Source organism: Ovis canadensis, chromosome 1 (genome assembly GCF_042477335.2).
Source record: "Ovis canadensis isolate MfBH-ARS-UI-01 breed Bighorn chromosome 1, ARS-UI_OviCan_v2, whole genome shotgun sequence".
In the NCBI taxonomy this organism is placed as follows: Eukaryota; Metazoa; Chordata; class Mammalia; order Artiodactyla; family Bovidae; genus Ovis; species Ovis canadensis.
The window spans coordinates 280,893,577-280,913,943 of NC_091245.1; the positions used below are offsets into that span (position 1 = coordinate 280,893,577).

The following is a 20,367-nucleotide window of genomic DNA, read 5'->3' on the forward strand; positions in this document are numbered from 1 at the left end:
CCTGGAATGCGCCGGGCGCTGGCATAGACACCGGGGCCCAGCGACAGAGGGGCGCCCGCTCTGGGAGAGCTTGCTTTCTGGTAGCAGAAGCAGACAGTAAACAAGAAAACAGCAGAGAGTGCTCAGTGCCGCGCGCACAGTGAAAACGGAAAACAGGGCCGTGGACGAGGCTTCCTGGGCGGCTCGGCCCGACGTGTGCCTGGAAAGCCCTCTCCTAAGAGGGGACCGTCCTGGGCCCGAATGACGGCAGGGAGCCACCTCTGCATGGGGCCCCGGGCCCCGGGACCCGGGGAGAGGCTGCCGCAGAGACTCCAACCCAGGGGGCTTGGCGGGGTCACAGGCAGCCAGGACTGCTGGGCTGGGGGGCGGGGCCCCATTGGACCGTCCTCACAGGGTGAAATGATCCGATCTACTTCCGAGCAGTTTCAGCAAATGCGTAGCCAGACCCAGAACGTGTTTGTCCCCTTGGAAAGTGCCCTCAGAAGCAGCCGCGGGTCGTTTGTGTCCCTAAGGCTTTGATATTCCTGTATCTCTTGTAAATGACCCCACGTGGTGCGCACTGTTCTTTTTCCACTCCGCTTCGGCTCTGGGGTTCGTTCATGTTGCTGCATGCATCAGTAGTTTATTTCTTTTTATTGTTGAGAAATACTCCACTGTATGGACGTGCCATGGTCCATCTGTCTACCTGTTTGCAGTATCTCCAGAGAAGACCTGCTTGTTGTAAGCATCCTCTTCGGCTGCTCTCAGAAGGATAGAGTGTGTGAGAGAAAGAGCAGAAAAGAGGCCATTTGAAGTTATTACAGTCTGGGTCTAAGCGGATGGTGGCTTGGATGAAGGCAGAGGACAGGTGAGGAGACAGCTTGAGGCTGGATCATGAGTTTAGAAGCAACAGGATTTGAGTTATTGGGGGGCGTGCTGGCGTGTGAACAAAGGACAGGTGAATGTGTGTGATGTGTAGGTTGTCGCCCTGAGCAGCTGAGAGGAGGGATCCATTTATCAAGATGGTGAGACCTCGGGAGAAACATTGAGATGGGTGAGAGTTGAGAACTCTCTTACGGACGTGTTACGGTGTGATTCTGAGTTAAGGTGATGTTAAAGTGATATGATTCATTTAGCAGTTGTGTGTAGTATCTGGAGCATTCTAAATAGTTAGCAAATGGTAGCTACTATTCCTGGAGAAGGCAATGGCAACCCACTCCAGTCCTCTTGCCTGGAAAATCCCATGGACGGAGGAGCCTGGTTGGCTGCAGTCCATGGAGTTGCGAGGAGTTGAACATGACTAAGTGACTTCACTTTCACTTTTCACTTTCGTGCATTGGGGAAGGGAATGGCAACCCACTCCAGTGTTCTTGCCTGGAGAATCCCAGGGATGGTGGAGCCTGGTGGGCTGCCGTCTATGGGGTCGCACAGAGTTGGACACGACTGAAGTGACTTGCAGCAGCAGCAGCTACTATTCCAGTTACAGGCAGCGCTAATTAAACCTAAGTGTCCGCGAAGATGAATGGATAGAGAGGTGTGGTGTGTTTACACATTGGGCTGTTCAGTTCAGCCGCTCAGTCGTGTCTGACTCTTTGCGACCCCATGAATCGCAGCACGCCAGGCCTCCCTGTCCATCACCAACTCCTGGAGTTCACTCAGACTCACGTCCATCTAGTCAGTGATGCCATCCAGCCATCTCATCCTCGGTCGTCCCCTTCTCCTCCTGCCCCCAATTTCTCCCAGCATCAGAGCCTTTTCCAATGAGTCAACTCTTTGCATGAGGTGGCCAAAGTACTGGACTTTCAGCTTCAACATCAGTCTTTCCAAAGAACACCCAGGACTGATCTCCTTTAGAATGGACTGGTTGGCTCTCCTTGCAGTCCAAGGGACTCTCAAGAGTCTTCTCCAACACCACAGTTCAAAAGCGTCAGTTCTTTGGCGCTCAGCTTTCTTCACAGTCCAATTCTCACATCCATACGTGACCACAGGAAAAACCATAGCCTTGACTAGATGGACCTTTGTTGGCAAAGTAATGTCTCTGCTTTTGAATATGCTATCTAGGTTGGTCATAACTTTCCTTCCAAGGAGTAAGCGTCTTTTAATTTCATGGCTGCAGTCACCATCTGCAGTGATTTTGGAGCCCCCTAAAAATAAAGTCTGACACTGTTTCCACTGTTTCCCCATCTCTTTCCCATGAAGTGATGGGACCAGATGCCATGATCTTCGTTTTCTGAATGTTGAGCTTTAAGCCAACTTTTTCGCTCTCCTCTTTCACTTTCATCAAGAGGCTTTTTAGCTCCTCCTCACTTTCTGCCATTGGGCTGTTACTTAGCCCTAAAATGGATGAAATAATGTCGCTTGCTGCAGCACGGGCGGGTCTAGGGATTGTCCTAGTAAGTGAAGTAAGACGAATACCATATGGTGTCACTTACACGTGTTCGCTAAAATAGCACAAGTGAACTTACAAAACGGAAACAGACGCACAGAAAACAAGCTCATGGTCCCCAGAGTGGGGGTGGGTGCCTTAGGAGTCTGGGTTTAACGTATACACACTGCTGTGCACAAAACAGGTGACCAGCAAGGCCCCGCTGTGGAGCACAGGGGACTGGATTCAGTGTCTTGTGACGGCCTGTTATGGAAGGGAATACATATACGCACACACAGGATAACTGAATTACTTTGCTGTACACCTGAAGCGGCGGAGAAGGCGATGGCAGCCCACTCCAGCGTTCTTGCCTGGAGAATCCCAGGGACGGAGGAGCCTGGTGCGCTGCCGTCTATGGGGTCGCACAGAGTCGGACACGACTGAAGCGACTTAGCAGCAGCAGCAGCACACCTGAAAAGAACACAGTATTGTAAGTCAGCTACACTTGAAAAAAACACCAGTGCTGAGTGGTGATTCTTGATCTTAATACAGTGACTTGCCCAGCTGGAGGCAAAGGAAGAGTGAGTAAACAGAAATAGTGGGAAATAGGGTCCCCTGGGCAAAGAGGAGAGCAGCTGATGGAAGGTCTTGAGTTTCAGGTAGAAAACTTCACACTGAATCCGCGTGCTAACAGTGAGTCTTTGCACCAGGAAGGAAGACACACAGGATATTTTAGAGCCAGGAGATCGAGGTCGAGATCGAGGATTTGGCGTGGGGTGCTCGCTCCTTGGCCAGCCGGGTGAACGTAGCGAGCAGGCTTCTCTGAGCGCGGACTCGCGGGTCCTGCGGGCCTTGGGGTGGGGAGATAGGACGATGCAGGCGACAGTGGCCTTGGGAGCGGCAGACAGAAGTGCTTAATTTTGCTGGTGGCGTTTTTGAGCGGAGCCCTGTTCCGTGCGGGGCGGGGCGGGCGTGTGCTCAGGTTGCGGAGGGGCCGTTCCTTCCAGCCGCTGCTGGGGGGCTGCGGGGCCTGGCGAGAGAGAAGAGTGAGCCGGGAGAGGCTTCGGAAGGAGAGCCAGGCGGCCTGGCGTGGGGCCTCGCAGGCAGGTGGTCGCCCTGGGAGCTGGGGGCATGGATGTAGGGAAGGGCGGTGGGCAGGCTCCCGGGGCTGAGGGCGGCCTGAGAACCCGGCCGCGGAGCCGGGTGGGGAGCGGGGTGGGGGCCTGCCCTGCGGCCGGTGGGGCTGCGAGGCTGACCCCACGCGGGCCCCGGCGCCGCCTGTGCCGCTCGTCTGGTCGGCTCGGTGCCGAGACAGCAGGCGGGACCGAGGGGGCCCATCGCCCGCAGCCCGAGGGGCCCCTGCCCGCGCTGGAGGCCGCGCCGGCCGCCTCGGGGGTCTCCGGCGAAGCCCACGGTGGGGACGCGCAGGACGAGGCCCCGGGAACGGCTCTGCGCTCCGTGGCCGCAGCCTCCGGAGCCCCTCCGGGAGACGCCGCCGGCTCTGGGCCTGGAGGGCTGACTCGGCCTCCAGGGGGAGGCGGCCCCTCCTGGGCCGGCCGCGGCCCTGGAGTTGTTCTGACAGTGTCTGGGGGTCACGGGGGTCCTGGGCCTTGGATTCGCCCGGATCTGATGAGTCGCCGTGAAGACTCAGGGCTTGACTTGACTCCGGCCCGGATGCAGGGACGTCTTCCAGGCCCCGGGCCCCGTCCCAGAGCTTCCCCGCTGGTCTGATCCTGGCGCGCCTGGGAGGGTCCGCAAGGGCGCCGCGTGCCTCCTGACTGTCCCCGGCGCTCCTCCCCGGGGTCATTTCTCAGGGCTGAGTTCTCTTCTCCCCTGTACCCCTGACCGCTCTCAGCCCTTTCTTCCCTGGTTCCACGTGGCTTCCAGACCGGAACGGCACCCTTCCTCCAGGTCTCCAGAGAGCCTGTGTTTCCGAGTGCCTCACTGGTTGTCTGTTCTCTCCTTCCAATTCTGTTTCCACTTTTTTTCTTTTTTTGGCTGTACCCTGCTCTACGTGGGGTCTTAGTTCCCAAACTGGGGCTCAGACCCTCGCCCTGCAGGGGAAGCGCGGAGTCTTAACCGCTGACCACCAGGGGATCCCCAGTTTTCACCTTCAGTCCCGGGCAAATTCCATCTCCTGAGGGAAGACTGTCTCCCCACTCCCACTTCCTTTTACCTGGGCTCAAAGCCGCCAAATCTTAAAGATCCCGGTTTCTAGTCACAGCTTTATGCTGTCTGCGGGCCGTCCACGGGCAGTTGTGTAAGCCAGAGGGATTGTCACCGAGTGAGGAAAGAAAAAAGTTCGCGTCCCAGAAAGGATGGCTTAGCTGCTTAAATTCACAGCGTGTGTGGAAAGCTCCTGTTAATCAGGGAGAAGAGAGGTTTTAACAGTTGCATCCCTGAGGCCACCTTCACATTTTGCTGCTCAAAGTGTGGTCCTCACCTCACTTCTTAGAAATGAGATTCTGGGGCCTCACCCTGGCCCTCCTGATTCTGAATCTGCATTTTAACAAGATTGCTGAGGTAATTCGGGGGCAGATTAAAGTTTGAGAAACACGGCTGCAAATCCCACGAGTATCATTCAAACTGCTTCCAAAGCGTTTCACTTCCAGAGACAACATTTATTGGAATCACAGCTCATACAGCAGACTCCAGGTGTTGCTGCTGTTTTAAAATAGGAGGAAAGACTTTTTTTTTTTTCCCCAAAGAAATACATGATTAAAAAAAAAAAAGACATGCTCACAGTTAAGAGCAGAATTCAGATGGCTCACAGTGGTGGCAAGTCAAGTCTTAGACACTCCCACGCCAGTCCTCCCAACCCCAGCTCACTCTTCCTTCTCTTGGAATCATTTTCAGAAATTGTCAGTCTCCCCTCTTCTCCTGCCCTCCTGAGGCTGCATCTTCCGTTTTCTACTGTAGTTTAAGGAGGGGAACTGGAGTCATTGTACAGAAACCCATTTCTGATTCCAATAGAATGAATTTGCAAACACGCCAGAAAGCTGCAGGGCAGCAGGTCAAAGGTGTCAGTGAGTGAGGAATGCCAGCAAGAGGGCTTTATTATTAGCGCGTCTTAATTGTTTCAGCCTCTCCACTAATTGTGAAAACAGGGCAGCCTACTTAACGACTTATTTCTGTCACTTGTTATTTCTCCTTTGCTGGGGTAGATTCTGACAGGCGTGGCCACCTGGATGTTGTGACTTCTTTTGCTTTTTCCCTGATCAGAAAGGACAGTGATGGAGACCCACCCCCCAGGGGCTGGTTTTTTATGATGATGATGGTTTTTAATGTAACTTATTAAGGTGGCAGCCCACTCCAGTACTCCTGCCTGGAAAATCCCATGGACAGAGGAGCCTGGTAGGCTGCAGTCCATGAGGTTGTTGAGGGTCGGACACGACTGAGTGACTTCACTTTCACTTTTCACTTTCATGCGTTGGAGAAGGAAATGGCAACCCACTCCAATGTTCTTGCCTGGAGAATCCCAGGGACGGGGAAGCCTGGTGGGCTGCCGTCTATGGGGTCACACAGAGTCAGACACGACTGAAGTGACTTAGCAGCAGCATTAAGGTTCTTCCATTTGTATTTGAGAAAATAAGCCTCAATTTTGGGACACACTGTAGAAAACTCATATTTGAATAGATAGAGTTTAATAGCAAGTTCTTGCCCTTTTAAACCACAGCTTTATTGAAGTATAATTTGCATGGCATAAATTTCTCTAGCTTTAAGTGTGCAGTTCAATAATTTTAGGAAACTGTCTGAGTAGTATACTCATCACCGAAATCCAGGTTTCCATTGCCCCAGAAAGGGCCTTGTGTCCTTTTGAAGTCAACCCCGTGTGCACTTCCAGCCCAGACTACCGTCGACTTTCTGCTGCTGCTGCTCAGCTGTGTCCGACTGTGCGACCCCGTGGACTGCAGCCCCCCGGGCTCCTCTGTCCGTGGGATGTTCCAGGCGAGAGGACTGGGGTGGGTTGCCATCCCTCCTCCGGCGGATCTTGCCAACCCAGGGATCGAACCTGGGTCTCCTGCATTGCAGGCAGTTGCTTTACCACTGAGCCACCAGGGAAGCCCAGTCTACTTTCCACCTCTGTACATTTGCCTTTTCTGGAGATTTATATAACTGAAATGTATACTACGTGATGTTTTGGTGACTGGCTCCTTGCATAATGCTTTGCAGCTCTTCCTTGTGGTAGCTCGTATCATCCTGTCGCTAGTTTCTGCCCTGTCATATTCCAGGAGGTATGCCGCATTTTATGAATTCACCGGTTGATGGACTTTGGGTTCTTTTCACTTTTTGGCTAATATGAATAATGTTACTGAAAATGATTTTTTTTAAGTTGTGGTAGAATACGTATCACGTAAAATTTATCATCTTAACCATTTTTAAATTCAGCAGTGTTGATAAATTCACGCTGTTGTACAACCATCATCGTCTCTCTAGTGTATTTCATCCTGCAAAAGGAAACTCTGTTCAACAGCTCCCTACGGCTTCACTTACTCAATTCCTGGCAACCTCCCCTTGTCTCTATGACTTGACTGCCTTTCACTCTGTGTTCTTTCGATGCACAGAAATTTTACATCTTGATTAAGTTGTGTTTCTGTTGTTGCTGTCTGTGCTTTTGGTGTCCTGTCCAAGCCATCGTGGACAAGTCTAATGTTAAGCTTTTCCCTTATGTTTTCTGTCAAGGGTTTCATTGTTTTAGGTCTTTAATCCATTTGAGGTCAGTTTTTCTGTATGATGTGAGAGTCCAACCACCTCATTCTTTTGCATGTGAATATTCAGTTTTTCCATTTGTCGAAAAGGTTGCCTTTTTCCCATTGAATGGTCTTGGCCTCCTGGTCGAGAATCATTTGACCACCTATGTGAGGGTTTATTTGGGGGCTTTCTGTTAGTTTAACTTTTTATGAAACTGCTGAGTTGTTTTCCACGGCCTCTTCAACAGTGTCCAAGGACTCCTGTGTCTTCATGACTGGATGTATTACCTGCTCTTTTGATTGCAGTCATCCTTGGGGGAGAAGTTGTATCCCACTGTGGTTTTCGTTCTTAACCTTTGAAAGTTTTGCTTTTGTCCAGCCTGGAACAGAGAGGTAGCAGAACAGACAGACACACGCGCACAACCACAGGGCCTGAACACACTCGGTGCTTCTGCAGGGCAGGCTGAGCAAATGCAGGGAGCTGTCTTAATGTCCAGAGCTGCTGCTTTCTCTTCTGAGTAGCGGGAGCAGTAAATCCCTTTCTCACACAGGGTGAGACGGGAATGTGTATGCAGGTGCCTGTTTTAGCCCATGCCGTGGTGTTGGAGTCACAGCTTCACTCCCTAATCCCGTCTGTATGTTTCCGCTGTGGGACATTCCCTGTCACTGGCTTGACTTCTCCAGCAAGCACGACTCTGGCATTTTAAGCCTGACGGCGTCCTGCTGAGGGCCTGGCGCTCCTGCTGCAGCTCCTCTGGGTGCCAACCAGGATTCTTTAGGCCCAGAGCACCCCCCTCCCTGTCTGCCTGCCATCTGGGTCATGGTTACTTGTTTATCCAGTTTTGCTTCCTTCTGTCCTGGCTTCTGCATCCTCTGACCTCTCACCCTGGATCCTGCTGGGGCAAAGACCATTTTTGTGCCGTTGGCTTGTCGGCAGCACTGAGGCGGCCTTTTCTCTCTCTGCGCTGCTGCTCTGCAGAGACGGGCTCCTGGGGAAAGAGCTCCCCACCCCCATGCCCGGGTAGTAGCTGCCACAGTAATTGGCTTGGCAGTCACTCCCTGCAAGGTTGTCCTGCAGCTGATACTTTGTTGAAGCTGCAAGGCCAACCCCCTTGGGAGTTCCCCGAGCCAGCAGCCATCTGGTCTAATTAAGGTGTTTTGAAGGGAGCCCTCTTATCTCAGAGAACAGTGGCGGCTGGAACATCTGGAAGGGAGATAGGGAGGCCAAGGCGGAGGGCAGGTAGCAGCAGCTTGGTGCACTTGGCAGAAAATGCTCTGCTGGCATCAGGGGTGATGCTGAGTGTTTTCTCAGAACTTAGTACATCCTCTCTCGTAAAGTGGGCCGTAGGGCCTGCACACTTTGAAAATACGGTGCACTTAGGGCTCAGCATGTCCTGTGATATTTGTACACATGTAGGAAGTACTGTTCTTATCCCACCAACATGAAATATCCAGAAACAAGTGAGCAAAATCCAGAGACTTCCAGATATTTCAATTGGGTATAACTTTCATCACTTGGAAGCATTTAAGAAATATGGGGACTCTTCTGTACCTAAGCAGTTAGGCTCCGTAGTGAAGACGGGTTTGGAGGGCGAGTTCCCTTTACACTCTCGTGCAGCAGCGTCGATAGGAGTAGAACGTGGGCACCTGTCTGTAGCTTGGCATTCCCTAATAGCCACTTGTGCTCTTAAACTTTGTCTTAGAGTTGGCTTACAGTGTTGCGTCAGCATCGGGTGTACAGCGGAGTGAATCAGTTATGCGTGTGCATATATCCACTCTGTTTCAGATTCTTTTCCCACGTAGGTCATTACAGAGTGTTGAGTGGAGTTCCCTGTGTTACACAGCAGGTTCTTATCTGTTTTATGCCACTTGCGTTAATTTTCTCAGAATGCCATAAAAAAATGATCATAAACATTATTAGTTCCTTTAATTCAGTTTTGGAGGCCAGAGGTCTGAAATCAAGGTGTCAGCAGGGCAGGGCTCTGAAGGGTCTGGGAAGAATCCTTCCTGGGTCTTCCTAGCATCTGCTGGCTCCTGGTAGCCTCGGCTAGGACCAGGGATCGACCCGTGCTCCCTGCATTGCAGGCTGGGTTGTTAACCCCTGAACCACTGGGGGAGCTCCCTCTTGGCTTTATAGATTCTCCTCTCCAGTCTCTGCCTCTGTCTCCACAGGGCGTCTTCCATGCGTATGAGTGACTCGGTGTCATCTCTCTCCTTTCTCTTACACGAACACCGCTTACTGGGTTTAAGGCCCAGTCTAAACTAGGCTGATTTTGTCTCAAGACCCTTAAGTAACTCTGTGTCCAGACAAGGTCCCTTTGTGACGTTCTGGGTGGCCATAAGCTTTGGGGACAAGTATTCACCATATAAAAAATGGAAAGGAAACACTTTCACTAGTTTTAATGTTTTCCCTAATATTCCCGAATATCATTATAGCATGGAATTAGTAGAAAAGAGTTCCTAGGTAGATAGTTCAGCATTATTTCCCCACCTCTGACGCTCAGTCTCTGACCTCAGTGCGGATCTGACAACGTGGCTCACCTTGGCCTTGCCCTCGGGTGTCAGAATGGTCTGGAGCCCTGCACGTGGCCGACACAGCTTTCCCACTTCAGGGTTTCTCTGTCCTCCCTTCTCACCCTCCCTCCACCCTCCTCTTAGTTTTCATGGAATTTTTCTTTTTATTTGGGAAAAGTCTCAGTCCTTCTGAACAAAAGAAACAAAACCCTACTTTGTAAAAGCTACCGGGTTCCCAAGACTCAGCGAGGAAGCAAGCTTAGCCGATTTTGAAAGAAGTCTTTTATTCAGTTACTTTCTAAATCATTGGAGTTTCTTGTGCAATTTACTAAGCTCTTCTGTCACAAGTGGCTTCAGTGTGGGGGTGTAGCCTTCTTTTACTGAGTAGGGGGAATGCAAGGGTCTCGGGAGGACTCTCCCTCCTGTGAGGTTCCTGACCTACCCACTTCTCAGGCCCCCAAGAATACGGCAGTCTTCTGTCATATTAAGACAAGAAGAGGCATCAACTTTTAACTTCTGGACTCTTAAGTCTGTTGCAATCATGAGGTTAAGATTTTTATCTCTGAAAACCCATATCCTTTCTCCAAGAACTGGAAGCTTGTTCCTGTCTTGGCTTGAACCTCAGTGAGGGGAGGGGGCTTATAAGCAGGGACAGGGACAAGGGTGTTGGATTCTGGAATTCTTACATGTGGTTTATGGTGAGGATGTGGTTTCCACCCTCTCTGTGCGTACTGAGCCTCTGTTACTGTTGTTGGAATCTCTCTGGAATTACTTTTCATTCAGAGGAATCAATGTCAAAGAAAATTAGCAATCAACCCATGAATATGAACTCCAGAGAAGAATACAGAATACAAAGGGAATATCCCTTCCCCTCCCCAGCTTTCACCCCCCCCACCGCCAAAGTGTGTATCTTTCTAGTTCCTCTGCATATCCGCATTCCTACATTTGAAATTGCTTATGCATTTAACAAACATACATCAAATTATGCTCCATATTATTCTGTGGGTTTGTCTTTGCTGCCACTCACTAGGACCTAGAGAGGTTCCTTGTCAGCACAAATATTTAGCCTTATTTTTTAAAATGTTTTAGGTGTAAGCAAAGTTACATATATATATCTTCACACATTGAAAAGATTCTTTCCCCATATGGTCATTAGAGGGTGTTGCGTAGAGATCGCTGTGCTGTGCAGGAGGCGCTCGGTAGTCACTGTTTTATGTGTGGTGTGTGTAGATATCAATCCCCATCTCCCAGTTGATCCCTCTCCCCTTCCCCTGCCGGTAACAGTGAGTTTGTTGTCTACACTGCAACTCTCTTTCTGTTTTGTAAATAAGTTCATTTGTACCTTTTTTTTTAGATTCCACATATAAGTGGTATCATATGATATTTATCTGTCTCTGACTTACTTCACTCAGTCTGACACTCTCTAGCTCTATCAGTGTTGTTACAAATGGTGGTATTTCTTTCTTTTTTATTGAGTAATATTCCATCGTGTATGCTTGTTTTTGTCCTGTTGGTCAGTTGTCTGACTCTTTGCGACCCCATGGACTGCAGCATGCCAGGCCTCCCTGTTATTCACTATCTCCCAGAGTTTACTCAAACTCATGTCCATCGAGTCAGTGACGCCATCTAACCATCTCATCTTCAGCCGTCCCCTTCTCCTCCTGCCCTCAATCTTTCCCAGCACCAGGGTCTTTTCCAGTGAGTCGGCTCTTAGCATCAGGTGGCCCAAGTATCGGAGCTCCAGCTCCAGCCCTTCCAGTTTATGCTGTGCGTATATATCACATCTTTTTTAATCCATTCCTCTGTCGATGGACATTTCAATTGCTTCCATGTCTTGGCTATTGTAAATAGTGTTGCAGTGAATGTTGGGATGCATATATCTTTTTTGTTGTTTACTATTGTGAGCAAGTGACTCCAAGTTAGGAATAACTTTTTAATTAGAGGATAACTGCTTTACAGTGCTGTGTTAGTTTGCATGTGTCTTTTAAATTAGTTTTCTCCAGATTCCATGCCCAGGAATGGGATTGCTGGGTCATTTACGTGAGGAGCGTCACTTTTCGTTTGTAAGCTGACCAATCTTTTGTTCAGTAAGTGATGTGATTCCACAGTGATCGGAACCAGCATCTTCAAGCTCCTTTCGTTGGCTGCATCCTCTTCAGGTTCTTGCTTTAAAGTACTGTCATAGTTGATCATGACGTATAGAGCTCTGGTCTCAGCTAATCTTTCACCTAACAGGGCTCTCCTACCATGTTACCAGCATCTTCATTACCACTTCCATCCATTCTGCGCCTACCCACCTTCATTCCTTGGTGCCTCTAACAGTCTTGTGGGATGGATATTTTGTGCTCCTTTCATAGATTAGGAAGCGTAAGGTTAAGGGATTTGCCCCAGGTTCATACGGTTAGCAGATGTTGAAGTTAAGATTTGAAATTGCCTCTACATCACTCCAGGCCCACCCTCCTGAACAGAGCTCTGATACTGCGTGCTGTCCCCGGCCGCCTGTCTGCCAACCTCAGCCCAGGCTGAAACACTTGGCTGGCAAACACATTCCTTGCCCCGTCGCTGCTGTGGGTTGGTCGGGGGCAGGTGCCGGGGGCCGCGGCCGAGTCCTCCCGGACGCGCTCCGCCTTCCCCAGGTTCCCGCCAGCCTCTGCGGCGGAGCGCGGTCCTGCCTTCCCCCTGCGCTCCCGCTGGCTCCATCCCTGCCTTCTGCGCGCCCCCAGGCTCGGAGGAAGCATATCCTGAAGGAAGATCCCGGGCCTGGGACTTTGCTGCGGGAAGACCCAGTCTGGGAGAATGTAATCACTCGCTTAGAGAAGATGCAGGCCTGCCTGCCTCTGGCGCTGCCCGCGCTCCCAAACGCCGCTTCACTTCTCTGAGGAAGCTCCCCAGGGACTCCAGGGCCTCTTACGGCCGAGCGCCGCTGGGCTGCGTCTTCATCTCCTGTGAAGAGAGGGTTCTGGTGTCTCAGCATCCAGGCTTGTGATGTGAGGGACACGCACAGGGTGCCCAGGGTTTGGAGCGAGAGTACACGGGGCGCGAGGAGCAGGAGAGGCTTGGGGCTTGCCTCCTTTCCCCTCTCCTCCCGGTGCACGTCACCCCCCGCCCTCCAAACGCAGGGAAGTGCCGCCTGCGTGCCGCCTGCGTGCCGCCTGCGTGCCGCCTGCGTGCCGCCTGCGTGCCGCCTGCGTGCCGCCTGCGTGCCGCCTGCGTGCCGCCTGCGTGCCGCCTGCGTGCCGCCTGCGTGCCGCCTGCGTGCCGCCTGCGTGCCGCCTGCGTGCCGCCTGCGTGCCGCCTGCGTGCCGCCTGCGTGCCGCCTGCGTGCCGCCTGCGTGCCGCCGGAAGAGCCGCGGGGAGGCCCCGCCCCAGGCACTGCCGCGGGCCTTTTTACCTGTGGACTCGGACTTTTGCCACAGGAAGTGCTGTCACGGGGTGATGGCTCTCCTCGTAGCCGTGGAGCGATCAGGGTTGATCAGGCCTGCTGGCGGCCTCCCCGCGTCCTCGTAATGAGGAACCTCATGCCTAACTAGGTCAGCGTCTCTCAGCGTCTGGAGTGGCAGATGCGCGGCCTTTGGTGGCGTTCATTCTGGTCCACATGGAGCTCGTGCCACGGGTACTTCCTTCCCGGGGTTGGCCTGCCTGTGAAGACTGCGGCTCTGGTTACTTACGTGACCAGATGCAAAATCCATCATGTCTGTCAAAAGCTACAGAGGTCGATGAGACAGACTGAGGACAGAGTGTACTTCGGTCATTATCCGCTTGACCCCACACCCGACATAAGCCCTCTGCCTTCCTAAGTCAGGAAACCCTTGACTGGCAGCTTGGCACCTTTATGACAATTCAGGGAGCATCCCGCGGTCTCGTGGTGGGCCTTTCTTTCTGTCCAGGTAACGGAGATTTGTAAGTGCTGGGTTGTGTTTGTTAATGTGCTTCCCCGTGTGGTAAGAGCATTGTTATCCTGGACTGGAAGTTAAAAGCAGAAGGAAGTAAGACGATTTATTGATAGAGATTCAGTTCAGTTCAGTTCAGTTCAGTTCAGTCGCTCAGTCGTGTCTGACCCTTTGCGACCCCATGAACCGCAGCGCGCCAGGCCTCCCTGTCCATCACCAGCTCCCGGAGTTCACTCAGACTCACGTCCATCGAGTCCGTGATGCCATCCAGCCATCTCATCCTCTATCGTCCCCTTCCCCTCCTGCCCCCAATCCCTCCCAGCATCAGAGTCTTTTCCAGTGAGTCAACGCTTCGCATGAGGTGGCCAAAGTACTGGAGCTTCAGCTTCAGCATTAGTCCTTCCAGTGAATATTCAGGACTGACTGGTTGGATCTCCTTGCAGTCCAAGAGACTCTCAAGAGTCTTCTCCAACACCACAGTTCACAAGCAATCAATTGTTCGGCGCTCAGCCTTCTTCACAGTCCAGCTCTCACATCCATACGTGACCACTGGAAAAACCATAGCCTTGACTAGACGGACGTGACAGGAACGTGGGTGGATCCCTGCCCCGCCATGATTGCTGTTTAAGGAAAACAACAATGGGGATGGTTGGCTCTCATGACTAAAGGAAAAAATGAAGGAGAAAGAGAATGTTTGCAGACCCCCTGCCTCAAGCCCTTGTGTTCTGCCTGCACCCCCGTCTGCAGCCCGGAGGACCCTCCTGGAGCGGAAGAGAAGAGACACGGAGCCGGGCCGGCGCGGCAGCGTTCTCGGGAGGCCTTCCCCGCGGGGCCCGCACGGCAGCTCGGCTTTCCGCCCTGAGCTCCGCCCGCCCTGGCCGCCGCGCTCTGCGGAGCAAACCAGGCCTGGCTGCCCCTGCGCAGGTTGCTCCTCCTGCCTGGGATGCTCTTCTGCCAGCGAGCTTCATCGTCAGCCTTTGCTTGCCTGCCCGCGTCTCTAAAAGTCCCGGTTAGAACCGTGCGTTTGACGGCTCTGTTCCAGACCTTCGCGGCCCGCCGTCCGTCTTTCCCGCCCAGCACCAGCCCGCTCTGACAGCCTGTGCGCTGTGCCCGCCTGTGCTGCCCGGCCGCCACCCCCAGCGCCCCCGCGGCTGCGGCCCCGGGCCCGGCAGGGTCTCCTCGGCTCCGTCCATACCCGGCAGGCGTAGCCGGCGGGGAGTAGGCCCTCGGCGCGCATCGTGCAGCCTTGACCTCGGATGTCGGATGTCGTTCTCCCGACTCCAGGTTTCTGGCCGCCGCTGTTCTCTCCTTCTGGGTTTGGCGCGCCCTCCTCATTGGCTGCTTTTGTCATCACTTGTTTTTCTCTAGCCAAAAGCCTTTTTTGGAAAGGGCAGCTGAATCAGACCAACTGCTCAGAACAGCTGGAGGCGGGGCCGCTGGCCCACCATGAGGAGATGAGGAGTGGATGGGGGGGGGTCTCCCCCAGCTCTCGAGATTGTGGGGTGCCTTCTGGGAAGCAGACTCTCATGAACATCACCTCAGGAACGTGGCCTTGGAGACCGTGTCTCTAAGAGGCACATGGCTTGCCTCAGAGAATTTCAGGGCCGGGTTTAGCTTAGCATCAGAGCATGTGCCTGGCCAGACCGAAGAGGGTCCCTGGAGCTATGCACCGGGGGCTGCTCTGCTGGCGTTGCTGGTGGAAGGTCCTTCCTCGGCCCATCCTCACTGTGAGGAGCAGTCAGGTGGGGCTTGCCAGGTTCCACGCACCCACGGGGAAGGGCTTACCATCAAAAGCAGCTTTTTCTTGCGTCTTGACCCTTCCTGCATTGCCAGTTTATTCTTTTCGTACTCTCCTCTACCTGCATACACTTCAGAAACGATTCCTATCTTGGAGAATTTTCTGTGTGAGGTCAAGGCAGCAGCCGTTTTGAAATTTTCAGACTTCTGTTAACTTCAGCCATCTGGTACACCAGGGGCTGGGGTGGGTGGGTGGGGTTGCTGGGACATCCAAACCAGGGAGAAAAGATGTCTGAGGGAACGAAAGATCTAGCACAAAGTCCAAGCCCAAGCACAAAAATCTATTGCAATTTATTTAAAGGCCAGTACTGTCCAGGAGAAAGTGAAGTCACTCAGTCGTGTCTGACTCTTTGTGACCCCATGGACACCAGGCTCCTCTGTCCATGGGATTTTTCTAGGCAAGAGTACTGGAGTGGGTTGCCATTTCCTTCTCCAGGGAACTTCCCGACCCAGGGATCGAACCCAGGTCTCCCACATTGTAGACAGATGAATGTTCTATAGCCGCATTAAAAAAGAAAAAAGAAAACCGTCCAAGTGGGTTTTAATATCTCTTAACTCCATGTATCTAAAATATTGGCATTGCAGCATGTGACAAATGTGGAAACTGCCGAGATGCTTGCTTTCTGCGCCAGTCTTCTAAGTCTGCTGTGTGCCTTGCGTCTCCAGTGTGTGCCCGTGTGCACAGGCCGCGTTGCAGGGGCCTGGTAGCCGCTTGTGACTTGTGAGGCCACAAGTGTTGGGCGGTGTACACAGAAGGCTGTTAGCTGGAGTGAATCAGCCCAGGTTTCATGTTGTTTCAGCAACTCATATTTTTCTTTCTCATCGATAGAAGATTTCAAGCTCTCAGTAAGAGAGGGCTGGTGTGGCGAAGGAGAGAGTCACTCAGTGCGAGCTTTCCACGTTTCCCTCCACACTTATGACCAGTGAAGACCCAGAGTGGTACTCGGTAGAATAATCAGGAATAATTGATACCTTTCCACGCTTGTCCCCTGCTTTATAACCCAGGTCATCACAGAAACACTTGAGCATTTTTGCTGTTTTCTAAGAAGGTGGGGAAATGTGCTAAGTGGGAAAAGCTAAGAATGATGCTGTCAGGCGTTACCAAAAAGTGCTCTGGCGTGGGAAACCGGGGAGATTGTTGGGAGGGAGAACTCGCAGCCTCCACGAACAACTCTCCACGTGTACAGCTGGGGGCCCACGGCGGACTGGGAGGAGCCGGGGAGGGAGTGGGAGGAGCCGGCGAGGGCGTCCTCACCTGCTGTGTCCCTCTGGTGGCTCCGGGGTCGCTGACCTCGTCAGTCCCTTGGGCAGAGCTGTCGCCAGAGCCCCACGTGTTGTGGGGACCTCAGGAGTCTGGCTTTTCCCTTCGGGAAGCTTGATGGATGGACTCCATGGATGCTCGCTGGGGGCGTGGTGCCAGAGCGGAGGGCACAGTCCTCTCTCTCTGAGGCAGGATCACCGGAAAGGAAACCAAAACCCAAAAAGCAACGACAAAACAACATGTCTGAGTCACACACCCTCTTTGCCTCTTTTCTGCTTTTGTTTCCTGCTAATACAGAGAACATTATTAAGTCAGGAGTGGGAAGGTTGCCGTCCTGTGACTGGTGTGTGTTACTTATGTATAAAACATTCAGTTCCTTGCTGTCTAGTATATAATTTTGTTTCTCCCTTTGTTTGTTTTTTAGGCAGAGGAATCTTGTAAGTGCAATGGCTGGAAAAACCCCAATCCCTCGCCCACGCCCCCCAGAGCCGACCTGCAGCAGATCATCGTCAGCCTCACGGAGTCCTGCCGGAGCTGCAGCCACGCCCTCGGTGAGTCCCGCCCCTCGGGCCCGCCAGCGGCGTCCCCGAGACTCGGCCCTGCTGGGCTGGGCGGGTTAGCCAGACTTGTCCACCTTGCCTCTGAGGAGGCCGCAGGCACGACCCCTTAACCTCCTGGTTCTGCTGGGAGCTTCTCGCGGGAGGCGAGTCCTGCCCTGTGCGCACTCGGTCTTCTTCTTGGAGTTGTCGGCTGTGCGGGGTCTTCGCGGCGGCTCAGGCTTTTCTCGAGCTAGGGCAAGCAGAGCTTGCTCTCTGATCGCGCTTCGTGAGGGCTTCCCATCTGGCGGCCCCTCTGTACGGGGCTTCAGCTGCGGGGCTCAGGAGCCTGTGACACTCGGGCTTAGCCCGTCTGGCGCGCGGCGTCTTCTGGGATCAGGGCTCGCACTGTGTGTCCTGCGGGCGGATTCTTCGCATTCTCCACTGCCCCTTTCATCCCTCTCTGTGTCCCCTCACTTTCCCCAGGAGCTGGGCTGACCGCTGATGGGGGCGGGGCAGGGGATTGCCAAATGGGACGAAATGTGGCCGCTGAACTAGTTAGAATAATACTTAGCATGTCCTGATTCACTCTGATTTTTTTTTTTATTCTTTTCTGATTCCCTGAACTTTCTGAGTGCTTAATTTTATCTTCATATTCTTTAATTTCCTGGGTCTGCTATCTCTTTTCTTCCTTGGAATTGTGTTTGGTAAATATTTACTTGTCTTTTCCCTTTCAACATTCTTATCTGTCCCTGCAAGCTAATCACTATCAGCCTAGCCAGACTCTGCCCGAGTTAGTTACCAGGACTGTGCTAATACAGTCTGAGTCCTGATACTAGTTTTAGGACAAACATTTTCTTTTTAAATTATATTCTGTCTAAGTGGATGAAAGTTACTGCGTAGTTTCCCCTAGAAATTCAAATTCAAAGTCACAGGGGGTCTGGGACTGCTGTTCTTACTTTCCTGTCTTCAGTCATCCGGTCTCCCAAAGAACGGTCATTGTGCAGGTTGCCGCCCCCTGCCACACCAGTGCAGCCCCGGCCATGCATCCTAATACATCTTAATTACTTTTCCACCTGCCCCTTGTGAGGGCTGGGTGCTTTTAGCCATCATCTTTCTCTCAAGCTTCCCGCTCATCTCAGATGGAGCATCAGCCTTCGGTAGCCAGCAGGTAGGTCTAGGTAGAAGTGTGATTTTGTACTCAGCTAGAGAGGGTTTCAGTCTGTATAGAACAAAATAGGACATAGTGCGATCTCAGGAAGTTACCACACCGGAGTGACCTGAGGAAAGGAACTAGAGAAGCTCCGTCTCAGGAGAGACGTAAACGCGCCTACAGTCGCATCACTGTGTTGGTTTAACTGGTGTCTCTTCTGGCTTTTGAAGCAGCCAGTGCAAAGCAAAAGGCCAAGGGTCACAGGAACGGCTTTGCTTGAAACTCACCTTTTCCACCGTCATCCTGGAGCATTGCCTTGGGGAATGTGACGCAATAGAGCTCCTCAAACACTGGACTTGAACTGTACTTGGTATTGATTGGGAAATCCTATTATCCTTCACCAATTAACGTTTAAAAACAGAGTCTTCTTTCTTATTTAGCTGAGCAGATTGTCTCCTTTGGGCACACAGGAATGCCCAAAGGCAGAAACAGCCTTTCTTGAAGAAAAGCTGACCTTGTTCCCTTTTATATTTCTTAACAAGCTGTGAAAACAAATACCCTTACTGTACCATACATAATTGAGAATGGGGAAAAGGGTACACATCCTTTATCCTGACAAACTCATGCCGGAAAGTTAACCTAACTGTAAATTGGATACGCCTTCAGATTAAAAGGGCAGCTATTAGAGCCATATTCACGGTACGGAAAACTAAAACAGCCCGAATATCCCAGTGGGAGAGGTCCTTGCTCGAATTATGAGATTCATTGTTCAGTTCAGCTCAGCCGCTCAGTCGTGTCCGACTCTTTGCTACCCCATGAATCGCGGCACGCCAGGCCTCCCTGTCCATCACCATCTCCCGGAGTTCACTCAGACTCACGTCCATCGAGTCCGTGATGCCACCCAGCCAGCTCATCCTGGGTCGTCCCCTTCTCCTCCTGCCCCCAATCCCTCCTAGCATCAGAGTCTTTTCCAATGAGTCAACTCTTCGCGTGAGGTGGCCAAAGTACTGGAGTTTCAGCTTCAGCATCATTCCTTCCAAAGAAATCCCAGGGCTGATCTCCTTCAGAATGGACTGGTTAGATCTCCTTGCAGTCCAAGGGACTCTCAAGAGTCTTCTCCAACACCACAGTTCAAAAGCATCAATTCTTCGGCGCTCCGCCTTCTTCACAGTCCAACTCTCACATCCATACATGACCACAGGGAAAACCATAGCCTTGACTAGACGGACCTTAGTCAGCAAAGTAATATCTCTGCTTTTTAATATGCTGTCTAGGTTGGTCGTAACTTTCCTTCCAAGGAGTAAGTGTCTTTTAATTTCATGGCTGCAATCACCATCTGCAGTGATTTTAGGGCCCCAAAAAATAAAGTCTGACTGTGGCTATTAACAAAAGATGTATTTTGCAACATACAAAGACATTCTTAACATATTGTTAATGAAAAAAGCAGGCCAGAAAGCAGCTTAATTGAAGGTTTTATGATTTTGGACAAAATGGCAAGATCCACCAGCCTAAGTTCAAATGCCAGCTCAACAACCAGTAGCTGTAAACTGGGACGTATTATTTAATTTGCTTGGATCTCCAGTTTTTCAGTTCTGAAATGGAGTCAGTGGTAGTATTTACCTCATGGAAGTGTTTGAGGGGTAAATGAATTAACGCCAATCAAAATTTTAGCATAGTACCTGGCGGAAAATTCGTTATTACTCTTACTGGAGTTCTTTACTTCAGACAATGGATGGGAACTCTGTTCAGTTTAAATGAGAAAACCATGTTTGTAGAAGGGTACTGGTTGCTTTCACAAGCTGGGGACAGAGGAATGCGGAGTCAGTCGTGTCTTGGGATCCCAGCTGCAGGAGTTCAAGGTTCTCTGTCCAGGACCCTGTATGATTCCCGTCCACTACCTTGAGAAGACTCTTGAGAGTCCTTTGAACTGCAGGGAGATCACACCGGTCAAGTCTAAAGGAAATCAGCTCTAAATATTCATTGGAAGGACTGATGCTGATGCTTCGGTACTTTGGCCACCCTAGGCAAAGAGCTGACTCATTGGGAAAGACCCTGATACTGGGAAAGATTGAAGGCCAAAGGAGTGGGCAGCAGAGCGTGAGACGGTTGGATGGCATCACCGGCTCGGTGGACAGGAGTCTGAGCGCACTCCAGGGGGTAGTGAAGGACAGGAGCTAGGTG

At 51.9% G+C, this 20,367-nt stretch overlaps 1 protein-coding gene across 10 annotated transcripts in view; it reads left to right on the forward strand.

The window, feature by feature from the left end:
- Positions 1–20,367, forward strand: part of KAT2B (lysine acetyltransferase 2B) — a 109,250-nt gene that overhangs the window by 22,614 nt on the left and 66,269 nt on the right. For all 10 annotated transcript variants that reach the window (XR_011255502.1, XR_011255508.1, XR_011255509.1 and 7 more), the window contains exon 2: positions 16,922–17,048. Coding sequence is in view for 4 of the 10 variants with exons in the window: in XM_069582560.1 (XP_069438661.1) it covers positions 16,922–17,048 (127 nt within the window). In the remaining 6 variants the exon portion in view is untranslated. The remainder of the gene's footprint in view (positions 1–16,921; positions 17,049–20,367) is intronic.